Source organism: Pezoporus wallicus, unplaced genomic scaffold (assembly GCF_028554395.1).
Source record: "Pezoporus wallicus isolate ANWC-B61680 ecotype Strahan unplaced genomic scaffold, APGP_CSIRO_Pwel_v1 contig_7506, whole genome shotgun sequence".
In the NCBI taxonomy this organism is placed as follows: Eukaryota; Metazoa; Chordata; class Aves; order Psittaciformes; family Psittacidae; genus Pezoporus; species Pezoporus wallicus.
Genome location: NW_026637546.1, coordinates 2437338 through 2464183, shown reverse-complemented (window position 1 = coordinate 2464183; position 26846 = coordinate 2437338). Strand labels below are relative to the sequence as shown.

General features: G+C 41.7%; 1 protein-coding gene across 4 annotated transcripts in view; it reads right to left on the bottom strand.

Annotated features, from left to right (window-relative positions):
- Positions 1–6509: 6509 nt before the first annotated feature.
- ARHGEF28 (Rho guanine nucleotide exchange factor 28) overlaps positions 6510–26846 on the bottom strand; it is a 125821-nt gene continuing 105484 nt past the window's right edge. For all 4 annotated transcript variants that reach the window (XM_057406122.1, XM_057406123.1, XM_057406124.1 and 1 more), the window contains 2 exons: positions 23877–24177; positions 6510–7547 (listed from right to left, as the gene is read on the bottom strand). In XM_057406122.1, coding sequence (XP_057262105.1) covers positions 7387–7547; positions 23877–24177 — 462 coding nt within the window. In that variant the 3' untranslated portion in view covers positions 6510–7386. The remainder of the gene's footprint in view (positions 7548–23876; positions 24178–26846) is intronic.

Genomic DNA, 26846 nt, shown 5'->3' with positions numbered 1-26846 from the left:
AGGAGCACATTGAAGCGCCAGCAACCTCATGGGGTTTTTAGTTCACGAGACTCCAACGCAGTCCTGCCTGCAGGACAGCAGAAGTGACTAACCCCTTAAAAATAAACTGCTTCTCTTCTTGGCGGTCTCATTCAATGCTGATATATTGTCCTTGAAAGTTGTTATCCTTGAAGAATTAGGCTGTAAATCAAATGAGAACAGCTGGAGTCAGAATTAGATATGGAACTGTTTCTGCTGTGCAAACCAAGATTTTCAGTAAAACAGCTGAAGCACCCTGCCTTTTGTCAATAATTACTTCGTGTTTGAAATACCCTTCAGCACTCAGCATTCATTTTACATGCCAAGAGTGGTTTCCCAGGGCTGTAAGCCACCTTTCACAACCTGCACACAACCACTCAAACTCAAGATATGTGCTGGAGGGATGAGAGCCAGACAGAGGAGTAACGTGGCCAGCGCACAGGATCCCCTTGAGCCCCACCACTCTTTAGTGTGGCAAAACAGGGTTGTACATGCAGCTGGCTCCCAGTACGACCCGTGGCACCAGCTTCAGCAGTTCTGGATGGCCTGGTCCTCTGCATAACCTCTAGATCGCTTGGTTTTTTAGATAAACAAGCTGCCAGCAGCACCATCCAGTTGACAGCCATGTACTAGCCCCAGGGCTGGAACTCTTCCTTCTGCACGCACAGAAGCCCCGGGTTATGTGCCATCCAGAGGAACATCCCTCATAGATTACCTGAAACATTCGTGAGCACCTGTAGTTTCTCAGGGAATTCACTCCTCATCTGTGGATCAGCTGCAAGCAAACTTTGCCTCCTGAACCCCTGAGTTTCACCTGATGGTATAAAATTCTGCTGTGCCAGGCATAGAGAAACACCAACCATACCCTCTAGCCTGGAAATTTAGATGCTTACTGAGGACATAAAACTAAAGAATATTATCTTAATAAATCTACCCACAGAAAGACTGGGCAGCAACTGGAAGGTAGCCTTATGTACATATGATGTGTTCCACAGCATTCAACAACAGCAACAGGATTTCCTACAGTCTCAAGACTTACTGCCTAGATATCAAATGAAGGTCAGCTGAGGCCAGGACATCATTTCCATGATGGGAAATGGTCTTCAAATCATCTGGAACAAGGAAGGGAACATTACTTACAGATACAGCCAGCTTTTTCTGTCCATAGGGCATCTAGAAGCATTGACGGATCTCAAAGCAAGTGACTGATTTGATGTGCACTTCAAAGGAGGGCACACCTTAACTTTGGATCCTCAAAGTCCTTCCTTTGCCTGCAGCATTGACACTGTCCAGCCTTCATTGAGATAAAAGCTGTTTTGATATTACTTAAGCATCAGGCACTTGCAGATAATTTTATTATGTCCATGTCACCTTGTCAGTTTACCTGGTGGCTGCACACATGCTCAAAATCAGACCACATCTGGTAATGGGGGACTCTGCAAAGGAAAGCAATGCCAGCAGAGAGCAATTTTTCTCCTTCTGACATTTTCCCTTACACTGACAATCTGAGTGCATCACTCTGAAACCTCGCTCCTTACACATACAGGACATCAGTATCACATAGGCAACAGCATCAAAAGCTGGAGGCCCTGGAGGCTGTAAGTGGCTATCCTCAACTGACTGAAAGCAAGAGATGCTCAGTTGTGATATTAAAGCTATTTTTGTCATATGGGCTGCCTTTGTTTCTGGATTTGGCTTCTTTTGATGAGTTTATAATTGACCCAAAATAATTTGTTGTAGCAGTCATTCAACAATGCTAGGACAAGTGCAATCATGTAGGAAAACATAAAAAAAAATAATTTTAGGTGAGCCATTACTTAAACCGGGAGCAACATCAATTTCTCCTGTTTCTTGCACTACTCCAAAGGAGCACAAGTAGGTTTACAGCTTGACCTGAGCATCCCCAATGAGCTGAACACAGGGAATGCCAGCATCCTGCCAGTTCACTTGCAAAGGAAGGCAAGGGGTTCATGCTGGTCTTGACAAACCTCCTTCAGGTCAAGGGATTGTTCATCTGTGAAGGGCTTGGCTGTTAGCAGTGGTAACCTGGATTAGTAAAATGTTCACACCCCTGCACAGCTCCTGTAGGCATGGTTTGGCAGCTTTATAGAAAGCTGATAAGAAAAGTTCCCTTGGGTCTGTTAGGCAGCCTCCATAGAAGTTCTTTGTTTCAACTTGCATGCTTCACTGTCACTTTCATAAATATCTGATCCGCACTCCATCTGGCACTGGGTTTAAAAAAATGGCATCTAACCAGTTATCAGTTTATCAGCCAAGTTTTTTTCCTCTGAATAAAAAAAAGTTGTTCCATGAAGCAGCCTAGAAAACATTCCATGGTAGGGGAAACCCTCCCTTCTATATAACCAGTTGATATTTCTTTTCTCTCCTCCTGGTCCACACCTAGGATATTTCAAGACCCAGCACCGGAATGACAGCTCTCTCTGAAGCAGAGCCATTTCATGTAAGCGGTGGGAACACCCTTATCTGAGCCTGAGACCAAGCAAGTGATGAGAAGAGGAAGAAAATTCTGCATAGCTGATCCTCAGGATAGAAAACATAGCACTCTGGGAATTTGGGAGCCGGTTACTCACCTGGATAGAGCTGCTGCCAACAGGTGGAAAACATTCATATGGCATTCTCAGCTGACTGAAGTACCTGGACCATTTCACCACCATAGCCCACAGAACGCTTGAAAATCCCTCCACAATCTCTTAATCTTTGGTGATCTCCTTTTACAAGAAACCTGGTAGTCTATCGTCTGATGCATTCTTTCAGAGCAAAAGGTGCTGTTAATGAAATACTTTAGATTAATGCCCTTTGAAGTTTTTCCTTTATATTGAAAAATTAAACACTGGTTTCACATCAGCCTGCCAAAGAGATCCTTTACAAAAAAACTGAGCTACTGAATACAGGCCATCCTCACAGTGTTATTTCAGAACCTGACAGCAAGACAGCAAAACTTTTTTGGAGGTGAACATGCAGCTGTCCTTAATACCAAGCATATTCACAGCTACTTCTGCAGTGCTTCTACATAAAGATCTTTGCTATGGATGAGGAACCAACAATCACATCCATTTATCTTGGCAAAAAAAGTCACAAAGTGACTGCAATTCCATAAGAAAGAGCAAACATCCAACCTGTTACAGCACACTGACGCCCCACAACCTATACTGTTTCTACCTCTGTAATACTAACTGGGCACAGTGGAAGCTCTGGATTGGAAGGGCTTGGGCTTGGAGTTCTTCTCAAATGGAATCAGAAGGTATCTGAGCAGTCATACAATTTCCCCATTTGTTACCAAATGCATAAGGAAAACTGCCTCATTGCAACTCTCCTTTGCTTTCAAAATTCAGTCAGAGCAAGTGGCACAGCCTCTTTGCTTTTCTCTGAATGAACAAGATTTCACCAGTGTTATGGCACATTACTACAGAATTTGCACTTACTTACTTGCACTTAACAATCAGTGAAAATCTTAGCTGTTTTTTTTAACCTGAATAGGTGGGACATAAATTAATGCAGCCGACAGGGCACTAAGTAAAATGATTCATGTTCCTTACATGGCAAACATTAACAGATACTTTTTTAACCACTTCAGTAAGCAACCTTACTGAAGGTTTGGTGAATTTTGGTGAATTTTGGTGAATTTTGGTGAATTTTGCTGAGAGCCTAATCTGTATTTAATCCAGTAATTTGCAAATTACATGGAGGAACTTTGTGAAAATTCTCTTAAAAATGCAGCTGTGTTGTTTACCTTAATACTCAATTTGCTCTGTTCTGGCCTCACTCTGTGAATGATTGCATAAATCCAAGGTTCTGGACCCAGCCCACTGTAAGCTTGAGCCTTTCATGAATTGGTTCTTTACATGTTTCAGATTTGCTGAAAACGCGCTTTGTTGTGAGTTCTGTTTAAAAATCTCTCAAAGTTGTTAGATATGACAGCTTTACTGGCATACAACAACATTAAGGAGAAAATGCTGGATGAAGTCTAGGTACTACTGTAAAAAAATCCCCACTTTGTTAAATGACGGAAGAAAGTTTAAAGAGGAAAAACCTGAGAGAAAGCCCAGTCTGGTGCAGCAGAGATTTGCAGTACAGCAATGGCTTCTTTAATTTAAACACTGAAATGAATGATTAAATTCAATTTTGAGCTCTCAGAGGCAAGATGCCTTGAGAAACACATCAAAAAATAACCCAAACCCACAGTATATGAGATGAGGTAAAAATAAAACCAGCAGGCCTTGCGAACAAGTCCACTTTAAAATACTGTAATGAAGGCGAAGGGGAGAATTTGTGAATATATTTTTCTACTTAGAAAGAAGACCAATCATCAATATATGCTTGATGATAACTGAAAATGCAGCCTGCTAAAAAGGGGCTAATTTATGCTAGGTGTTAAGAAATGCCTAAATAATGGACAGAGGTCCTGGGTGCATAATAGATCTTGTTATAAGGAGCACCTGCTGACACTGCACTGGTCTATAGCTTAAACATTTTCTACAATTAAAATACCTAAATCTAGGGACCACCTGTTTCCTGCCTTTGCCTTCCTTGAGTGCCTGAACTTTTACTGTAAACACAGGTGAGCAAAATAAGATACTGCTTGATGTGAGGGGACTCAAGGAATTTGCCCAAAAGCTGAAGTCCTGTTCCCCCCCCCTCCTTTTCAACTCCCAGCCCCTCAATAAAAACTGATGAGAGAAGCAGTATCCTCTCTTCCTCTCCCAGTGGCAAGACGCTTACATGGGAATTCCCACACCAGGCTGGGACAGCAGCTATCCATCCAGCGGCTTGGATTTGACAGTAACCACTACCAGATGTTTCAGCAAAGGCATAATAAAATGCAGAAAGAGTAATTGTGGAGAAAACTACTCAGTTGTTCCTGGGTTCCTACTAGTCCCTAGGCAATGCACATATCCCAGGACATGCTGCATCCCAAGGAACTGGTCTGCTTATTCAAAAATTTGCCAAAAAGCTGTCTAGATAGCAACCCTGAATTCACTGTGACTGGTAAAATACAGAGGCAGTGGACTGTCCTCATTACAGAACACTTAGTAAGACTGGATTCCCATTTTAATTTTAGTTTACCTGTGAAAATAAAGAAGGTAAAACATTTCCAGAAATTCTAAAAAGTTTTTTCTCTAATAGGGAGATATATTAAAGAAGTGCTGTCAGGTGAACATTAAGTTTTGAAAGCTGGAAATGTCAACTGAAAAATGTATTGGCAGACCAAATCTTTCCCTGATGACATTGGCACACCAGTTAATATCAGCTGGGATTCAGCTCCTGCTCAGCTGTTAGCCTAAGACACCAACTGAGTAACAAGTCTGGTAACCCAGACAGATGCAATTCAGAAAGCTCTGCTTTTGAGTATTGCCCAACAGCACATCAGTCCCTGGAAGAGAACCCTCCACATCTGGAAACTCTTGCTGACAAACATCTACTATCTAAAACTCTGCCCCCTGAAAAAGATTTTGCACAACACAAGGCTTAGGGTGAATGGAAAGCATGTGATGCTTGAGGCTTATCCAGACAAACAATCAGGGGCAAACCTGCATGTATCTGACCGGTGAGCTGGGCAGATATGAGGCACCTCTGGAGCTGTGCATCTGCCTTCCCTCAGCGCTGCTGCCAACCTGCCAGCCAGGATAAGAAGCACCTGGACAACCCAGACGGCTGCTCACCCTCCCTCAAATAGCCATGTCCATGGTTCTGCCAGCCCAGGTGCTTTGCACACAGCTTTAGCTGCACTGGACCAGGGCAGGCACACATGCAGCAGCGCAGAGGGCAAACCAGACAAGGAGGGGGTGTTGTGGTTTAAGCCCAGCCAGTAACTCAGAACCATGCAGCCGCTCGCTCACTCCCCCTCACTTCTTCCTCCCCCCGCTTCTGGAGGGATGGGGAGGAGAATTGAAAGAATGTAACTCCCACGGGTTGAGATAAGAACAGTCCAGTAACTAAGGGATAACACAAACCAATGCTGCTGCCACCAGTAATAATAATGATAAGGGAAATAACAAGGGAAGAGAATATAACTGCTCACCACCTGCCGACTGATACCCAGCCTGACCTGACCAGTGGTCCAGCCCTTCCGGGTAACTGCCCCAGTTTATATATTGGGCATGATGTGCTGCGGTATGGAATACCTCTCTGGCTAGTTTGGGTCAGGTGTCCTGTCTCTGCTTCCTCCCGGCTTCCCCTCCTCACTGGCAGAGACTGAGGAAGTCCTTGGTCGGATTAAACGTTACTGAGCAACAGCTAAAAACATCGGTGTTATCAGCATTGTTCCCAGGCTGAAAGTCAAAAAGACAACACTGCACCAGCTACTAAGAAGGAGAAAAATGACTGCTACTGCTGAACCCAGGACAGTGGGGTTTTCTGTGTCCCTTCTGTTTTCAGATTTCTCTGGAGGACCTGACAATGAACCAAAGGTACAGTTTTGCAGAAATGCACAGAACATTTATTCAATTTGCCAGAAGTGTACAATATTTCTGAAAGACAGAAACACAGAACTGGTCCTGGTTTCTTACTGCCTAACACACAGTAAATCCCATGAACCTGAAAGCAGGAAACTAGCTGGTTCTTACATAAGAAAGCAGAGGAGTTTCAAAAAGGTTGAGTTACCTAAAAGCCTACTATTTTTCCCCTTTCTTTTCTTTTTACCAGTGAGGTGGTTTCATCTGGTGGATTTTTATGCACAAGGGCACTTACTGAAATGAGATACACTTATAATACAATAACAAGCTGATTTACAGCATTTTTTCACTGAAACTGGCAGTGGTACCAAAATGATGATAAGCACTGGGACGTGAACAAACACTTACAATTATGCAATTATGTTGAGACCATAAAAACCATCCTCTTCTGAACAGTTCCTGAGCCAGAGGATAAGGAAAACAACACCATAGTTAAGGGTACACAGCACATTTCAGCGAAGACTTCAGCCATCATTCTTACTTTGCTGTCTTCTCACATTATGTAACAGCTGTTAGAAGGTTACTGATCCACATTCTGCAATCTCAAATAGCAGGCCCATCTCTCTCAGCTTGCCCTTTTAAAAAGAGGACTCAGGAGAAATTCAGCACCAGCTTTCACAGCTCTCGGCGGCATCTTTACAATTCCAAAATGCTACACCTTCCCTGCTATCCCCTTGCCTCATGCAAAGCATTTGAAATCATGTTATAAATTATAGATTATAAAACAAAGGCTTCAAAATAACTTAATTGTGATATTTGTCATGGGGAAAATCTCACATTGAATATTAAATACTATCCTTAAAGCCATTTGGTCATACAGAGAGCAACTACAGCCATTTAGAAAAGCAAACACAATTGTATTTCCAAAGTGCAACTGAAACTAGAAAACGAGCCATCAGAGGTACACAATCTTCTCCTCTACTCCGTCTTCATCTTTGTCATCCTGCAGGCTCTCAGGCTGGTGGTTCAGCAGCAGTGCATCTACCCGTGATGGCTGGATGGATCCCTGGTTTGGAATGCTTGTCTGGGGACCCTGGGTCTGTGATGTATTCAGATCTGTAGAAGAGAAAGACATGTGACAATGCATCTTCCGTCATGATATCTGTTCAAGTCTGCCCATTGTCATCCAAGGGATGATCATTGTCACTGTTTTTACAGTAAAAGAAATTTATACCCATGCTTCACTAACCAGACATACAATAATGCAAAGGCATAAATGCGATCAGAGTTGGGCTGGAGGGAAACATGCAGTTCTTAATTAGTACCTATATTAGTAATAATTTAATTGTAAAATTAATACAGTTTCCATCATTACACAGAATTTTATCTGGAAGCCTTCTTTTTATGGATGAAAAAGAATCAACTGAGTAAACCCAGTTAAAAGTCTACGTGACTAACACTTGCACTATGTAACTGATGTATAACCATTCAGCTTTTTCTACTAACTTTACCTGTGTTTATTTGCACAAACTACCTACTCTGTTCTTGTCTCAGTCCTTAAGGTTTGATGGGGAGATATCTGCACCCAAATACTAAGGAATTATTTCACAAGGATCTTGATTAGTTATCTTTCCAATTTTCTCCTGCAAATGCAGAGAATCAGGTACTTGTTTTTCAGCATTGAGCTCTGACGGTTTTTGTGATGATCTGTGCTCTACTTCAAAAAGAAAAAAAGAAATATATGCATAACCACAGTTGGGTTTTCTCCCTAGTCAGCTTTCTGTAACACTTCAAGCCCTCAGGAACTACACCTAAGTACTTAGCTTTTCCACACATCCGTATTTCTGCAAAGCAATTTTTACCATAAAAACAAGCTACATAACAAGGGAGCAGGTATCCTCGTACCTAGGTAAGGGAAAAGTCTGCAACAGACAAGCTGCAATACTTTTCACTGTAATCTTAGCCCAACCAATGACTGCTGCTTGTACATGAGAAGTGTTAAGTTCTCATTCTCCCTACTGCGAAAAGAACTCTGAGGAAAAAGGAGAGCTTGGCACCTCTCCCACAGCATGCGTAATGCCAGAAGCAAGCGAACCAAGCAATGGCTTCCTTTAAGCCTTGGTCATTCATGCAGACCTAAAAAGGCCTTTAATTCCTGCTCTGGTCCCTACCCCTTCACATATGTATGTGCAATGAAAACCTCTTTTAAAGGAGATGTCTGGATTTTTACATACCTTGTTGCTCCAACTGGTGGCAATTTAAATTGACACCTGCTCACATTTAGCATTCCCCAGCACATGTGGATATCACCAGTCTTGTTCACTGAGGCAGGAGTTTAAGACAAAACAAGCTTGCTGGCACCCTGCAAAGCCTAGGCTCCCTGGCTGCTCCCTGCCACAGGGTGTGTGTAGTGGTGGGAGAGGACTATGCGATGGGCAAGTGGGAACACATCACACTGCTGCTCTTGCTTCAGTGTCTTCTCCTCTTTGATATTCACACAGCTTGGGGGAGAGAACAAACAGGCTCTGGGGCTTCAGCTCCCAGTGTAAGTCACATGCATGTTATAACTGCTGCTGAGACTGCAGGGTCAGCAGCAGGGGCAATGCATTTATACACAAGTGGTGCTTTGTCATATGCAGTAACACAGGATGCTAAGAAAATAAATCCCAAATTCCCCTTCTTTTACTGTTTTACACCCATTTAAAGGATCAAGTTTTGGTCTTGATGAAAATCTAGAGTAAATTTTGATTGCAGGGAAGTTATTTGCAATACATAACACAGCAGGATTTGACTTCCTAACTTACTTGAACAGCCCTGCTTTATTAAATATGACTTCTGTATTTCTTTCTTTTTGATAGCCATATTAGAAAAAGATTACCTTTTACAGCAGAAGAAACCAAAAATATCCTACGCCTGCTCTTCTTTATGGAAACTGGATACTCCAGTTTTACTTATTTATTTATTTAAAAGAGCCCTACCAGTGAAAGGTCCTCAATCTCCAGACATATATTTTGGGGTAATCTTACCCACATTAATATTCCTTTTAAGTTCTGTGAGTCTATTTACCTTAACAAAGTTATGTGCATAAGAATACCATGCAGTAAGCAGTTATTTGAAAGATCTGTTTCCAAAGTTTATGAAGTACATAATTGGAGAAGCCTAATTACAAATTTGAAAACAGCCCAGAAAAGAAAGAAAAACACCTTACATGCAGTTATTTTCCACCATCAAAACTAAACAGTAATTGCTTTACCAATTAAAACAGTAGCTGTTTCCAAACCATTTCTCATTAACTGTTACAACTCTACACAGCAGAGCTGAGGAGTGGAAACTGCCAGAGTTCTGGAAAAACAAACCAGACTCTGTCACTATCGAAATAAATGATTTATCAGTAGTTTAGCTGCTTTTATATTCATTTTATTCAATTTAATTTTATTTCATTTTATGGCAGTGTTCAAGGCCAGGTTGGACAGAGCCTTGGGAGACATGGTCTAGGGTGAGGTGTCCCTGCCCATGGCAGGGGGCTTGGAACTTGATGATCTTAAGGTCCTTTCCAGCCCTAACTATTCTATGATTCTATGAATTTTAAATTCTGTTGCATTCAGAGAAACCAAACAGCAGGAGAGCACCCAGGAGGTGAGAGCCCAGCTGCCAGGGGGTGACAAGTGGCTTTATGCACTGAAAAGGTTGTGCTTAATCCAACTGAAGAGGGAAGGTGCTGTTTCTGGCTGGCTCTGTCTTCAGGTGGCACTCAACATGGCTCTGCCTAATAAAAGCACAATATGTCCATGGGGCCAACATACTCAGTGTGCTGGTGGAAAGGGTAACCGCTGTCTCCCTGCCCACTGCAATGCTGGAAGTAGTCGAGCCAAGAGACCAGCTGGTATTGCAGGCAACAGTGAGATGCACCCCAGAACAGCTGCTGGGGGATGGCGGAAGAATTGCCAGAATTGTTAATAACAGCCTCAGGCGAAGGGAGAGTGGAAAGGGGACCAATGCACCAGCCAGCACTGGTTCTTGTTATGCATTGCTGAGAGAGCTGCCAAGAAGCCTCACCTGGGCTCCCTAGCACAGCGCAGGGAAACCAACTGCCCTTGGCCCCAAGCAGGAGAACGGTGAGAGAAATCCTCCTCTTAAAAACCTCTCCCAAATCAGGGAAGACACGTCCAAAACGAACCCAGAAAGCATCAGCTGCTGCCTTCTAAGGCACACTTAAAGCTTAGGATGCTCAAACAAAATAAAAGGGGGTTAGGAAACAAACCAGTTATCCCTGCAAATAGCAAAGCACAGGGCTGGCAAAGCAGGCTGCTACTGGAAAGCAATGGCTGAGAAACTCTCCCATGCTCTCCAGGTTGGGGCACCCACAGGAACCTCCCCAGCTCCTCTCCAGGAGTTTTCTCTGCTGCACTACGGCTGACACTCAGAACTTGGTATGGATCAAGAGCCAGGTGAAAAAGGACCATGGGCCTTTTATGAGTCCCCTTCATTCTATCTGTAACTCACCTGCCAGCATTAGCCACAAAATCATTTTTGTATTATTCCTTTTCTTCGAATCCAGCATTTACTTGTCCTTCTGCTCCCTTCCTACCTGCCCAGTGGCGCTCTGGCAGGCTGTGTTCAAGTCGACAGCGTGCCCACCAGACCAGCACCAACATCACCAGCACTCAGCGAAAGCGCTCCCACTGCCCCTGCCCGCACCCTCCTGCTTGGGCTTTGCTCCTGTACCCCTTGCGCAGAAAAGGGCAAGCGAAGGTGAATTTACCCAGCCACGACCTTCCTCCTGACAATTTACATCAAAGGAATACAATTTTTCTTTCATATTTATCTACGTGCAGAAGCTATTCCCTGATTTCCAAAGCTCTAACAAAGCTGAGCTGTAGCTCAGACTCTTCCATAGGGTCTTCTGTGAGACTCCCAGTCCCCGTCCCTCCCGCTTCTGCAGCAGCCAAGGGCCGTGGGCTTCTCACAGCACCCCAGCCCCTGGAGTTCATGTGCCACCTGAAACACCCTTTAGTTGCTTCTCCAGTGTGCAAAATTTCTTTCTCCTACAAAACTCCAGGCATCTCTTTCCTAAAGAGCCAGAGCCAGTCTGCATCCATACCTTGTGTGCTCTAGACAAAACTGAACAGCAGACCAGAAAAATCCACTCTTTCAATGTCAGGCTGGTCAAACTCCCCAGCCAAGAGGGATGTGGTTGAGGCTGCAGACCACGTACTAGGTGACCTGTGACAGCACTTCAACATTTTGGGGATGTGTAGCTAGTTCAGCGCAGCAGTGCCGCATCATAGCACAAAATAAGTCCAGCTTTTTCACCTTTTTACCTCAGCTGACAGAATTTCATTAAAGAAAGAAAATCCGGGCATTCTCTTTTTCTTACACACCAATTTTTTTCAAAAGGAGTTAGAGGCTGTTTCTAACAAATTCTGAGATAATAAATCACAAATGGTCTCATGCACATGGACACATACTGCCGAACGCAACAGTAAAGACAAATCCCTCTTTCCCCTCATTTTACATCAGTTTAGCTCCAGTTCACGGGGAGTATAGGAATCAGGAAACTGCAGAGAGACACTCTACTCCCCCCAGATAAAAATACTTTCCTAGGCAACATAAATACAAGAGTAGTGGCAGACTGCACGCCTGCAGCACGTGGGGCCAGCTTTCACAGGACTCTTTAAGGGGACCTCAGTTCTCCAAACGGTGTCTGGGTCCAAACTCCAGAAAGACAGCTCCTGGCTGAAAACATGCTAATGTTGTAATGAAAAGGAAAAATGTGGCATTCCACATCGTAACTACCATACCTTACCCTTCCTGTAGCACTAAGAGATGAGATTAGTGGCATCACTTAAACTGCTGGGAAGGTGAAGGACAAAGCAATGGCATTTGCAGGAATCCAAGATCAACACATACCAAAACAAACGCAGCCCCTGCTCCGGGAGAGGTAGGGGGGGATACAAAAGCCAAGTAAACAACCCATTAGTCACACTGATTCTCACCTCCTGTCTGTTGTCATAGGATGCAAGCACTTCCACATCAAATAAATGCCACAGATTTTCTCCTTCACCCCTCCTTGCCCTCCCCATGGAATCAGAGCTCTTCAGGTAAGCCTGGAGTGCCCACAGTGACGATTTTGGGCAGGAAAGGAAGACATTATCCAGGCACCAGGAAACACTCCAGGCAAAAAAAAAAACAAAAAAACAAAACAACAAAACCTCTCAAGTTTCTGTGTTCTTAGCAGGAAGTCCTCAGCTTTTCTCCTTCAGCTCTGACCCTAATTTCACAGCATCACAGGATAATTCAAGTTGGAAGGGATCTTACGAGGCCTCTGGTTCAAAATCCTCCAAAAAACCCACCAAACCAAAATGGGGAGGTTTGGGAGAAACACACCACACGAATTCATGGATTCACAGAAACTACATATACACACTGAATTAATTTGCTGTGACTTCCAGGTATCTCTGTCACATGTTTGTCCTCTTTACAAAATGAAATTTCATTAAGAGAGATGCCATTTTTAGCAACAAATGTGTTAAAGGTTGTCAAAGCCATTACTCCTCCGACAATAATATACAGAGGTAGTTTTGGGTTTACCACTTATTTATAATAACTGGTACCAGTTTTTGTATCAAGCTCATCTGGACTGACAGCTGACACATCAACTTCAGGCCAAAGCTATTTGAAATGGCAGAGCTGCTGCATTTAATCCCCCAACTGGCACTCATGCGTAACACAAAGCACAAGCAGACACCTATAAACTGATGTTTAGTCTACCAGGTCTGGGATATTCAAAGGAATTCAAGGGTAATGGGCTCTCTTTTGCCATTACAGTCCAATAGCAAGTGGCAGCCTAACTCCCATGAGCTCCCTTGAAAAGTCCCCAGCAGCAAATCCAACTGGACCTCTTTGTCTCTAATGATGCTCCCAGCAGTTTCCATGCAGGTTCATTAGTGACAGGAGATTCCCCAGGGAAGTCCAGGCACCTCGGCCTTCCTCCCTTTGCTCCTGGTTGAAGGCACTATGACTGGTTTTGATAGCATGTTTTTAGTGCCTACTAAGACTTTCACAATTTGTGATGGTTCAGTTGTTTATAGAGCTAATGGTTGGTGGGACACAGGGAAAACCATGGGCAGCACCCTTTGGCCGAGACCAACCAGGACACCCTGCTGCCACATGGGTTCAGACCACTTAGTACAGAAAAGGTCTCCATATGCTTTGAAGATCTGAGGACAATTCCCAGCAGTTTCACTCAGACACCATTGAGACACGAGGCCACTGCACCTCAGTAAATCTGACTTCAGAACGGGAACTACATTTGGTACTGGGAAAAATATTCTGAAAAATAAGCTGCCAAGGAAGGGGGAAGCCTAATCCATTTCTCAGCTGACTGAATAAGGCAGGAAATCAATCTAAGAATTTTAATGCTATTTACTTTTAACCAGCCCAACCCTGTGAAAAAGCAGCAGCTGCATTTCTTAGACAAACAAGCACCTTCATGAATAAAAGGTCTTTTCACAAAAAGCAGATGAGCAATTAGATCTTAATAGATCCTACATTAATTAGTCTCATCAGGTTTTGGAGCATTTTTTTTGTGACAAGACAGAAAACAGAAAGTATTCAAAGTCTATGATGAATAAGGTCAGCAACATAACTTCTTCAAGTGCGTACTTTGAATTTTTGATCATGATAAAATTGGAAATACCATTATTCTGCATGTTTCTGTTCTTTGTTTAGTTGCTGGCTTAGGTAAAACAATGAATTCAGTTTTCAGGTTTTGTCTCACAATTTTTTAGAGAAAGTTTGGTCTGGAGAATTCGGACCAAGTTCTTGGCTAGGACAAAACATATATTTAACTCACCGAAACTGCTTTATCATAAAGTTCCATAATGGTTCCAACTCATTTATTTGAAACTTGCCTTAAAGCTCCAGGTTTTGTAGTCATGTGATGATGCAGCCATCTTTTATTAAAAGCACAATAAACACACAATGTTCTAACACTGGTGTTATCAGAGAAAAGGTTACAAAAACATCTCAAGCTCAGTCACTGCCAGTATAATATCCAGTTCATAGCACGCCCCTAGGTTGAAATAATTTAAAATTTTAACCTACTTACATGGTTATGTTATCAGTTGTGTTGGCTTTAAAGCACACAGCTTCTAAGCTATTTTTGGCATGCTGGTTTTTAACACGTATCAATAAGAGAGACTTGAACATAGGTCTGACTTGAGGCCATAACTTGTCTGTGCATTGAATACCCACAGTCTCACCTTGGCAGGGCATACTGCCTCCCAGCTGTCTGCTTCTGCTTAATTTATTTAGGCATGAATTCCCTATTAAATTGTCTTTGTGCTGAGCTTTGAAGCTTTAGATGGTCATTACAGACACACACATGGTCCAACAGGTATTCTGCTAACAATGAACACATGTTTTATTGACCTACTTCTTTTCCAGCTCATTAAACACAGCTGCACTCAAATGATCAAGAGAAAATAACCATAAAACCCCAAGAACACCCTTCCTGCAAAGGATCACAAGGAACATGACCAGCTGCCAGCATGGAGCCACTGCTCCACCCAGGGTAGTGGTGCAGGGCACTTCTCCCAGGGCCAGCACGAATGTCTGTCCGCTGACAGCAACAGCGGAGAAGCACAGGAAAACTCCTGCAGCCTCTTCATCCCAGCATCTAATGCAGGTGTATCTCCAGTGGGCTGCAACTGTTCACCCCCACCCATAATCTGGGGTAAGAAGAGGTTTGGCCAGTAGACTGAAGTCAAATCAAACTGCAGCCAGTGGGTAATGCTGCTGCTTGAATGTTTGCTGGGGAAATGGAAATCCTGTGAAGTTACAGACCCAAACTGCATTTCCAAAGACCTGGCAGGCAATGAAACAAGCCCCCCTTTCCATCACCAGCCAGCATATCCCCACACATCTCTTACCCACTGTCTCTATTTGCACCCCACAGGTGAAACACTTCCCTGAAGATTCCTCTCCTTCCCTCCCAAAGAGAGAAACTGCTAGCATTAACCTTGAAAAAAAGTGTCTCTGGCACATGAATTCATTCTCTTTGAAACAAAAAGGGACATTTACACATCAAAACTATTCTTTTGAACTCTCTGTTACCACAGCCAAACATTATTGTGCTGATTAACTTTGCTTCATATTTTATGGATGGGTTTGGGTTGGGTTTTTTTAAACTACACTTCTGCTTTGAAATAAACATTAAACCAGAGACCTTGGCAAACAATAGGCTTAATCCCCAGCTCTTGGCCAGTTTTACAGGTGCAACACAAAGGAGCATGCTCTGGACTTCGGCAAACGTTATCTTGAGTAGCAGAAAGGCACAGTTCTGTTACAAAAGCTGAAACAGGAAGGTCATTTACAAAACACCCTCAAGCCTCCTCCTAAGCACCTTTGTTTTATATGTTAGTTTCCCAACAACAGACCAGATCCATCACTTCTTACTCATAAAAAGCTGACTCAAAGTAAGTAGCAGAGAAATACTAAGGCAACAGAATTGCTGCAGAAGCAAAAAAAAAAAATAAGGCAAAGCACCTGTTTCAAATCAATTACATGCTAATCTTACCCTTTAATAGAAGCTGCTGCTTGTTGATTAGTGCAGGAAAATATATGGGCATTAAGGTAAGAGTGAATACCTGAAAGAAGCCTCTTACTTGCCAGTCAGAGCTACTTGTTCTCCCCAAGCTCAAAACAGGGAAATACTTGATAATTTTTTACTGCAATTTGAGTATTAGCACAAACATTTTTAACTGTTTTTTTTTTTAGTCAGATTGGCAGGAAATACATGCACTGATGTTTTCTTCTTTCAGTCACTGAATAAAACACAAAAAAAAATTACAATTTGCACATTTACAAGTTTTGCATTGTAAGCATAGGAAGTTTCAGGGCGTGAATGAGTATTTTTAAATGGGTGCCCTTTTTAAATGTTTGCTAAATGCTTTGTGAACATACAACTGCTGTGAAAACGGTCTGCAGAAAAGCTGATGGGAAAACTATACACCAAAGCCAGAAAAAAGCACAATTATCAAAGCAGCATGTGCCTCCACACAGCCAAGTGTTTTCCTGGAGTGCATCGAACATATTTGGAGCTACTTCCGTTTCTTCTGCTCTCATTTGTCTCCACTATGGAAACACAGGTCTTACCCTTAAGTGTGAATTCATCACCACCTCCTTCTGCAGACCCTGGCTCTGCTTTGGTCTGACTCTCTCTCATCTGACCTCCTTGATTCATATGCTGCAGCTCTGCAGCAGCTCCCATCCCACCACTCCACAGAGCAGGCCACAGCACAAAAAAACAAAAACAATGCTATGTTTTAAAACACCCTCCTGCAACATTTTCACCTTCAGTTCAAAACTGACTATGTTTAACACAAAAGCCTTTTTTAGGCAATCTTCCTCTTCCCATTGCCACTGTGCTGTAATGGCAAGTTCCTCTGCATAGGGGATAGCTTCTCTTCAGTTCTTGCTGTCATCAACAGTTATCCTGAAATTCTCAACCTCAATTAAAAAAAATCTCGTTTCATCCTTTCCAAATATACTAGTTTCCCTATCTGTCGTGTATTCTTTAAGACAGAATATATTCAATGACTTTTAAAGGCACACAGGTTTTTTAGATTTTTCTATGGCAGATCCTAAATAAATACAGTCAAATCACATTTATTTTTGTACCATTTATGTTCCAGCTCTAAATCAAACTTCCAAGGGACACTCAAGGAATCTCAGCAGGTGACTGTTGGAAATATTCCTATTTGATTAAACCGAAACCAATTTTCAAACCAGAACCAAGGCTCCTCCCTCTACTGCCCTGCCAAAAATTTACACCCAAAGGAAAGTTTTCTATAGCATCTGAGAAGGCAGAACAAGATACTCCATGAAATCTCCCGTAGCAGTTTCGCTACAGCCAGTATAATTTATGTGGACGGCAATTGGGTGCTCCTGTGATGAATGCCAGTAAAAGACAAGACAGTCTTCCCCTGTTTTTCAATAAATATTTAACAGCAGATGCTGTTGAGGAGGTTTCATATTACTAAGACATCATTACTTTTACACAACACGCTACAGGCCGTTTCCTGGAATATGTAAAGTATTCTACTAAATAATTAAAATGAGATTGTACTTTTAAAAATAAGCCAGACAGGTACACTTGGTGATTCAGCTACATGATTTTACAGGGTGTGTTTGCATACTCAATATCTTGCAAAACTTTATCATACATCAACAGCTTCTCCCAGCCATTAGAATGCATTATTTACTCACACTTATGCATCTATTTCAGGTTCTAATTCCATTACAAAACATTCAAAACATTTTTTTAATGTACTAAAGCAGGGTACGCAACCAGGTCTCCACCCACACATCACATCACGTGAGGAAACCATGGACCTCACAAGGTATCTTCCTGACATCAAACAAGTAGCAAGACTCTTGTTTTGTGACTGCTTTTCCTAAGAGATCATCTTCTTTCCTCCAGACCCACTGCCAATGTCACAGCTCTGCACAACCTTGAACTGGAGCTGGTTCACTAAAAGCAAAAGTCATCTGGAAAAGGACACCCTGTACATGGTGTTCTGCTTCAAAACCTGCTCCTTTTCCTCCTGTTTCCCTGAAACCAGTTATCTACTGCAACAACCTTACCCAAGTAAAGAATAAATGCATGCAAGAGATAGGGTCCAAACAATTCCAGTTTCTTTGATGCCAGCAATTCTACTGACTTCAAAAAACACTGCACGGAAGTTGATGGAACTGTAAATATGATGAAAACAAGAAAGACTGGCCATCATCCTGTTGTTTAAGAAGGCTGCAGGCAAAGAAAGCCTGAGTGTGGTGCACAGATTTACACCAACAGCAGTGCTATCTCTCAGAAGATAGGGATGGATAATCTCTTCACTCCATCACCTTAAAAATGTGCACTATTTTAAACTTCCCTCCTCAGGAATGAGCTCTAAATGAGAAGATTTTAGAAAGAATAAAATCAGCACAGGAAATTCTGTACTTATATTAGCATACAGAATAAAACCAGAACATCATTAACTGCCTTAATTAAAAGGTTATGCAATACTGCTCCATCTACTGTGGTTATATTCAGAAATGACAAAAAGTATTTTGAGATGAGAAAATTAGTAACAGGCTACAGAACGCTAGTGCTGCAAAGCTGAAAAGCAACTGTTGAAATACACTAATTGCAGATGACATATAATGACATATTTTTCACTTCAGTATCACACTGCCATGTGATTTAATCCCTTTTGCCATCTGCTTTAAACAAATGGCAGTGTTATTCCCAAGAGGAAAAAAATACTTCCCCTGTGATTCACTTGCACCAAGTATCCCTCAAACACTTATGTCTTATGGGAGATCATAAAACTTGGTGTTCTGTGGTAGGCAGAGGAGGTAAATTTGCTTTTACCTGTTGCAGAGTGAAAAGATCGATCTTACTAGTTCTAATAAACCTTGGGAGATGCAAGTGCTGATGTTACTCAACTTCATATTCTTTCCATTTCATTTTATTCTCACTGTAACTTATGTTGATCATTGAATGGGGCTCTGTGCTCACCTATGCAGCCATCCATCCTAAGAGTAGCAGGATATGTTGAACCCAGAAAGGGCAATTACAAATTAACTGCATGTTCCCAAGTTGGCATCTACTCAATTAAAAAAGACAAAAAGTTTAAAGCAGCTCAAAACCACACATCTGCTCAGGACTCAAAAAACAGGAGCTCTCTGGTCATCTTATTCTTTACTTCTAAAAGATTTCTCTCTGACCCTTTTCTCAAGTAAAAGAACAACAGAGAATTTCCTCACTGTTCAGGGTAAACAGTGAAAAAATGTTGCTATTAAAAATATTGTAAAACACACCAGAAAAACTCAGAACAGGCAGAAAAGCATCTTCACATTCCATTCTGCAGGTGGTAAGTGGTTGGCCTGTCATGGCTATGAAGGATGCCATTTGAACACGATAAAGTGTGTGCTGCATAAGGCACAATTACATTCCAGCTCAGAAGACGTGGGTCAGAAGTACTCAGAATACAGCAGCAGTAGTACAGAAATTCTCACAACAGTCACATAGCTGGAACTGTGATGACTTTTCTGTGGGAGCTAGTCATTATTTAACAGGTTTCAAGTGATGAAAGTGATCTGATTCAACAAAGTCCTCAATATGGAATCCCATTAGCCGTCTCCAGTACTGTCAGCAGTTAACTATGCTTATCTGAATATGGCTCTGAGTTACTGAGCTTCAACCCTTGCCAAAATCCTTGCTGACTTAGAACCACAGGGAAACAGGCTGTACATATTCAGATGGTTTTTAACGCTGTAGTGCAAAGCGTATTTCACCTATTTTTATCACACTTTCATCAGCTTTACGTTGTATACCTCTTCTGCTTACAACAAATTCATCCTACACAAATAGGAGAAAAAGAGCCAGGCCCCTACAGTGCCATCCTCAACCTCCCTGATGCAAACATATGCAGGTACTTTTATACTATGCCATTAGGCCATAACCAATGTTAAGGTAGCCGAAAAATAGCATGTTGTGCTAAACTCATCTCAATTACAAATGGGAAACTAAAACAAATTAATCTCATCTACAGTTTTAAGAACAGGTTCAATAGAACAATCACCATTAACACAATCTGCCTGAAGTAATAGGAAGGAAATTTCTTGTAAAGAATAACAAAAACATACGGAGTTACAGGATACTACACATTGTTTCTGGTGGTTTTGCTTTTTCTATTGCAAATTAAATATTTTACACCTCTAGAAACCACTTTGATGAAAAACACTCTAAATTGATTATTTTACCAAAATCAAACTCTCTCATTTGCATGTATATATATATATATGTACAAATTTCTGTCCTTTAAGAAAGACTATAATCACATTAGTCAAACAGAACCCTATTTCTGCTCCCTGGTTTTGCATTTGGCTGTTTATGGAGATCACAGGTTTTTCTATGGTCCCCACACAGATTTTTTTCTTGTTTTTTTTTTCACTACATCATGAATCAAGATCCTTCATGCTAACACTGCAGACCTCGGTTGGGAAAATCCCCCCACAATGAAGTTTCAGTGCAGTTTTCCAGATCTACCACTTTTCAACTCTACTCCTGGAGCTGCAACATCTGAATTTAAAAAATAAAATAAAAGAAAGGCAGTACCAGCAAACAATACCATTCACTTCAAAGCTTAAAAGCATTAAAATTGCACTGATTCCTGAAATCAAAGAGGTGAATCCATAGGTAAATCCTTAGGCATCACTTCAGCTAGTAAACCTGACATATCAATTAAATGCAAGAGTAATTTATTCAATTCTCCGTCTAGTCTGACACAAAACCTATACTTCCCGATTCCTAATTAGCCAATGTACTTGTCTTCTTTCATGCAGATAATTTCATAACCATTAGTGTAAAGCATTAACACATTTTTCTTTCAATCATATTTTCCCCCTGTTGACTGACACACCTTTTCGAGCGAGTGTACTCGTGCCAGTTTCAGCTTTGTGGGAACTTGCCCCTAAGGTCTTTAGTAAAGTTCCCTCCCATACACATAAAACAATGATATGCAATCATGATGCTAGCTATGTGAAGAGACATACATCTTACCTTAGAAAATATGAATGGCAAATTATACAGTGAAGGAATGCAGCAGTTTCCATTTTTTTTTATATTTATGAAGCTTAATTGCATAGTACTTAACACACAGTAGAATGCAGTATGATTAACTCCTCGACAAGTTCAGGTGATGTTTCTCATTAAATAATTCAGGGTTTTTTTGACAGACCAGACTTCTTACAGGATGCCTAATAATTCTAGGTAAATAAATCAAACCTAAGAAATACCTTTTGTGTACACACAAAGCTTAATATATGCAAGATCTGGCCATGTATGTATTTGGTACATGGCTATTTCTGGTAAACCATAATCAGTGTTGGTTTTTAGTTCTCTTTTGACTTACATTTAGAAATATTTTTTTAAATATTATTATGAGACTTTATACACATATCTGATTGAAAAATGCAGCAAAATGTCATGAAACATTAAATGTTAAAAGTTTCAGCTAACTTTAAAATTCTACCTAGTCTTTCTCTCATTGCATCTCTGTTGGTTTACGTCCACAGCGATTGGAACTCACTATATCCTACAGAAGTGTCAGAAAATCGAGGTACAAGGAAAAAACATGGCCAAAAAGAAAAAAAAAGACAAAAATTAAATCAGGTCCCTTGCATGAAATATTCCTACAGCTCAATTTGATTCACATTGTTTAGGAACAAGTATTTACTTCATTTCCACGTGCAGAGCCATTTGCTGGGGCTTCTGATGCCATCTGTCTTTCAGGGGGAAGTTTAGCGTTCTTCTCATTCCCTGTTCCCCATACAGTGGCTCCTGACGCATGACAGAAGCAAGCCTGAGTCATGCAAACTCATGCACTGCATGATCAGAGCATAAAATACTTGTCACCCTCCAAATCACAAATGGGACTGTGGAATGTGATGGCACATCCTTCGGAGGAGGCTCCCAGCCCCGCCTGCTCTAGCAATATGCTGGGGAGCTTCACAGCACCATCTGCACCATCAGGATACTGCAAGGACTTGCTGTACTGCTTTGCCAAAGGCGCCCTGTGACTCGATCAAGGCAGATTTTATAGACGTGACTTAGCCAGAGAGACTTCTACTAGCCTCTTAATCTACCTCTTGAACGGGCGTTACAGCTAGAGCTGGTCCCCAAGCTGCTAGGACTGCAGCAGTGCCGTTACCAGGGTAGATAAGGATATCTACACAAGATGCAGTGACAACAGCTGAACACAAAGCTGGCCCGTTGTAGGTGAAGGGCATCTTTACACACAGAAGCTCCACCAGCTTATCTTAGCATCAGTGCAATTAAACTGGTACAAGCCAGTTTAATTAAACCAGATGCTCTTATGTGGGCTCACTAGAAAGCATCCTGGTTAGCTTGCATCTGACTGTTTGGCAGTGCAAGCTAATTTGCTTTTGAGAGGTTTAAACCCACATATGTGTTTCTTTTCGAATTTGCACTAGCTTAGCTAACACTAAAATGACACTTTCAGTTAAACCAGAACAAGTTTCATCAGGCTAATTGTTTAGTCTTTTTTCTTATTATATTTTTTAGAAATATTAATCTCTTTTACTGATCAGTTTGTTTTGCTGGTTGTGGTGATGAGAATAGCCTGCCCTATGATTATAAAATGCTAGTTTGGCAATCCACATACCAAGGACTACTAAGTCTGTAGTGGATGTCTGCTTAATACATTACAAGGAGTGCAAAGGAGCAAGTTCCTTAATCAACGACTTCATTTAAACAAACTCAAGATTTGGCCTAAGACAAAGAAACAAACACTGTATCTGTTCACGTTTTCAACTCCTGATCCTGCTGCCGCCACTGTTCTTTGCTGTGACCTTACTTTCTTACAACTGGTGTGAAGACAGAAGTTAACCTGCAATGCCAGCTGCACTGCCTGGGAGCTCAGGCACTGCTGCAGCATTGATTTGCCATGCCTCACCTGAATTTCACAGGTGTGCAGAAAAAAAACACCAGATTGCTTACTCTGTTACACCAGAAGTACACCATTATCCCTGAAGACTTTTTAGCTGTTGTATTTTTACATGCTGCTCTACAATTCACAACAATGAAAGAATGAAAACACCAAGTAAGATCAAAACTAGCATTGTGTAACATGAGAAATAAACCCCAGATAACTTAAGAGTTTGTCATTAGAGTGTTTTTCAATCTTCAGGGCATTTTCAGTGCAATGCAGTACTTAGGTGGCTTCTTCCATCCATTTTATTAGCCACTATCAGCAACTGCCATGCAATCTACTGTCTTTGGGAGTTACAGTAAAATACAAGAATAAAGAAAGGTAACGCAGTATGAGCTATTTTACTAACATGGAAACTTACTGTCAAAGATTATATTATCCCTGATGTACATTTCTTTCCATGACTACAGGGTCTTTCAAGACATTCCCATTCTACATGAAGAAAGAAGGTGTTTTACCACTGATTATCATTTGAAGATGGTAAATCAAAAGCTATTCTAACTAGAAATCATTGAGTAATGGATGCATGTTCTAAAACAGCCAAAAAATGCACTTGAAACAGCAAGAGTGACTTCAGCTTCAAAAAAAAAAAAAAAAAAGTCAAAAAACATTGGGACAGGATTTGGAGAGAACTACATTCTCAGTACCGTTATGCAGACACAAACAGGAATTTGTGATTTTTCTCTTTTTGCAAAAGTTTTCTGTATTTCTGTTCTGCTCATTTTCTCACCTATGCTCAACAAATATGCAAATAAGCAGGCAATTTTTTTTAGCAAAATCTATTGCTTCCACCACTACCAAGCTGTTTTTGTTCCTAGGACTACACATTCTAAGAAGCGGCAAACTGCTTGTATTATCTGTTAATTAAAGTGTTAATTACCATTATTAAAGGCATCCTTGTTGCTTTTGCAGGAAAATGACATCTGATTGTAAGGACCAGTGGATTTCCACAGTGCACTGCTTAATGTTGGCTGACAAGAAGTGTCCATTTTGAGGTCCACCTGATTTTCACTAGTCCACGCTATATCAGAATTTGAGATGTTCAGACCATAAACACCATCCTCATAAATGAGAGAAGAATTTGATCCGTTGAGATTGCTTAGAGACACACATACTACAGCATCATTTAAGTATAACACATTTTCATCCTGTAAGCTGTCCGATTTATTATTTCCCATTATCTGCAGAAGAGGAAAAAAATGCAGAGAATAGCATTTTCACCTTTGTCCAACACCAGAATCATAGAATCACAGAATATCTCAAGTTGGAAGGGACCCATAAGGATCACTGAGTCCAACTCCCTGCTCCCCACAGGACTACCTACACCATACGGTTATGAGCATCACCCTGAAGAATCCTTATACCAGGATACATAAAAATAACTGCTAGACAGATGGGGATTTATAGCAAATAGTCACATAATTTCACAGAAGTTAAACATGTTAAATTGGATGTGTGTTCAGGAATAAACAGCAGTAACCTAGAACCTTTTGCCTTAACTCCCCACAAAACACAGGCACTCAGTAATAACTGTGAAATAGCAAATAACAAAGAGCCACTACCTAGGATGCACTGAGCTCTGCTGTTTAAAAATATTAACCTTTCAGAGGGCCAGTATTTGCCTCATGGGTGAGTGAGGCACCACTTCACATATGTAAATCTGTGTACACTGCAATCCAAAAATAACATCCCTACCTCACATAGACAGGTAATCATACAGAACTGGACTGCAGCACTGAAGCTGGAGATGACAAACAGCATTCTGTAAATGGCCATGGCTTCCAGGGGCTGAAAATCCAACTCCTGCAAAGACTCCCTGCCTGCAGGTGTTTATCAAGCCTGAGCTCACATAAAAGCTAGAGTAGCAGTGTGAGTTCTTGCAATGTTTGGCCTTTCAAAACCAGCTAGGTTCAGTGCAATGGCATAAACACTAGCCTGGAAATACTGCCTGACTTGCAACTACTCAGCCAGCTCTGCTGCTGCAGGGAGCATGGTAGTGCAAAACGCAGGACAAAGGCCTGGAATGTATCTAAAACCATGCAGTTTACTTGAAATAAAAATACAAGTAGTCTTACACATGAAATACCAGATTAAGAACTACTACTCTTTGATACTCAACATTTCATTACTTTGCCTCTCCATCTCTGCGATCCTGGCTATCCCTACATCAGGCTACCATCCTTCCACTTACTCTCCTCAAAAGATTTCAAAAGTTCCATCCGTGAAAGCTGACATGCAAGTTCCGATTTGGTTTTATCATCCACTTCTTAAGCACAGCCTAAAAAGTCAAAATTGCACTGCAAGCTATGTACTAGTAAGAAGTGGCTTCACTGTTCAGGCTGTGCAAGCATGTATGTAAAAGTCATGTTCACACAGTGTTCACAGAAGCTGGATGAAAAGGAGGAGGTCAGAGGCCAATCCTTCACCCCCTCATGCAGGCATAGGCTTAAACGCTGAACGGTCACTGCCCATTACGGGTCAGTGCCAGCTGAAAAACTAGGCAGGTGATGGCCTGAAGAAAGGCTTTACAGATTTTCTTGTGAAAATGAAAACCTGAGGGGAAAAAAGATAAATCTGTTTGGGTCAGAGAACTTTCAATATATGCTAAAGCCAGGCTAAATGTTTTGATTTTCAGGTGCTTTAGAGAACTGTAATAAAAATCATGACCTTACCCACCAGGACAGGGAGTAGAGGCAGGTAAGCACCTAGGCATCTGAATTCAGAGTTAGCCTCTATCCTTCACCGTCAACAAAAACTTAATAATTTTTAGTATCACATGCTTAAGCAGCTTCAGAGCTACTTTAAATTCTATCCCCTAGTAATGACCATCTCCAAGGAATAATATCGTCAGGGATGGAGCCACACACCAACCTCTTCCCCTAAAGGGCTGCTTGATTCAGAGGAGCAGGAGAGCAGGACCTGACACATGGGAGCCTTGCGTTTCACACTCCTGGGGCAGTCACTTTTTCTCACTGGAGTCAGTGCTGCTGTCCAGGAACAAGGACAGCAGCCAAAGACTTCACTAAAAGCTTTATATGCCTCAAGCATTACTGCAATTTAGGTTTCATACAAGAGATGGAGACACTAGGTATCCTGCAAACATAGAGGCAAAACATAACAAAACACAGAATATAACACTTGTAATTTCCACCTCCTCAATACCCATCAGTCTGACTTCTGTAGGGCACCCATCTTAAAATCACAGAATGGTTGAGACTGGAAGAGATTTCTGAAGGCTATCTGGCCCAACCCCTTTGCTCAAGCAGAGCCACGCAGATGGCTTCTGAGTATGTCCAATGATGAAGACTCCACACCCTCTCTGGCTAACCTGCACCTGTGCTTGGTCACCTTCATAGGAAAAAATGTGTTTCCTGATCTTCAGACTTCCTCTACTTTAGTTTGTGCCCATTGCCTCTAGTCATGTCACTGGCTGCCACTGAAAAGAGCCTAGATCCATCTTCTTTATACCCTCCATTTAGGTATTTATACACATTAATAAGAACCCCGATAAGCCTTTTCTTCTCTAGGCTGAGCAGTGTCAGCCTTTCCTCACAAGAGAGATGCCCAGTCTCTCAAACAGATTTGTGGACCTTCGCCCACCTGCCTCCCTCCAACCCACCCCCCTATCGCGTACACCGTAGCTCTATGATGTCTGTCTTGTACTGGGGAGCCAGAACTAGACACAGCATCCAGCTGTGGCCAGAGGGGAAGGATCACCTTCCCTGAGCTACTAGGAATACTTTGCCAGAAGACAACTAGCCTTCTTTACAGCCAGGGCACGTTGTTTTACGTTCAACTTAGCGTCCACCAGGACCCACAGGTCCTGCAAAGCTGCTTTCCAGCTGGATGC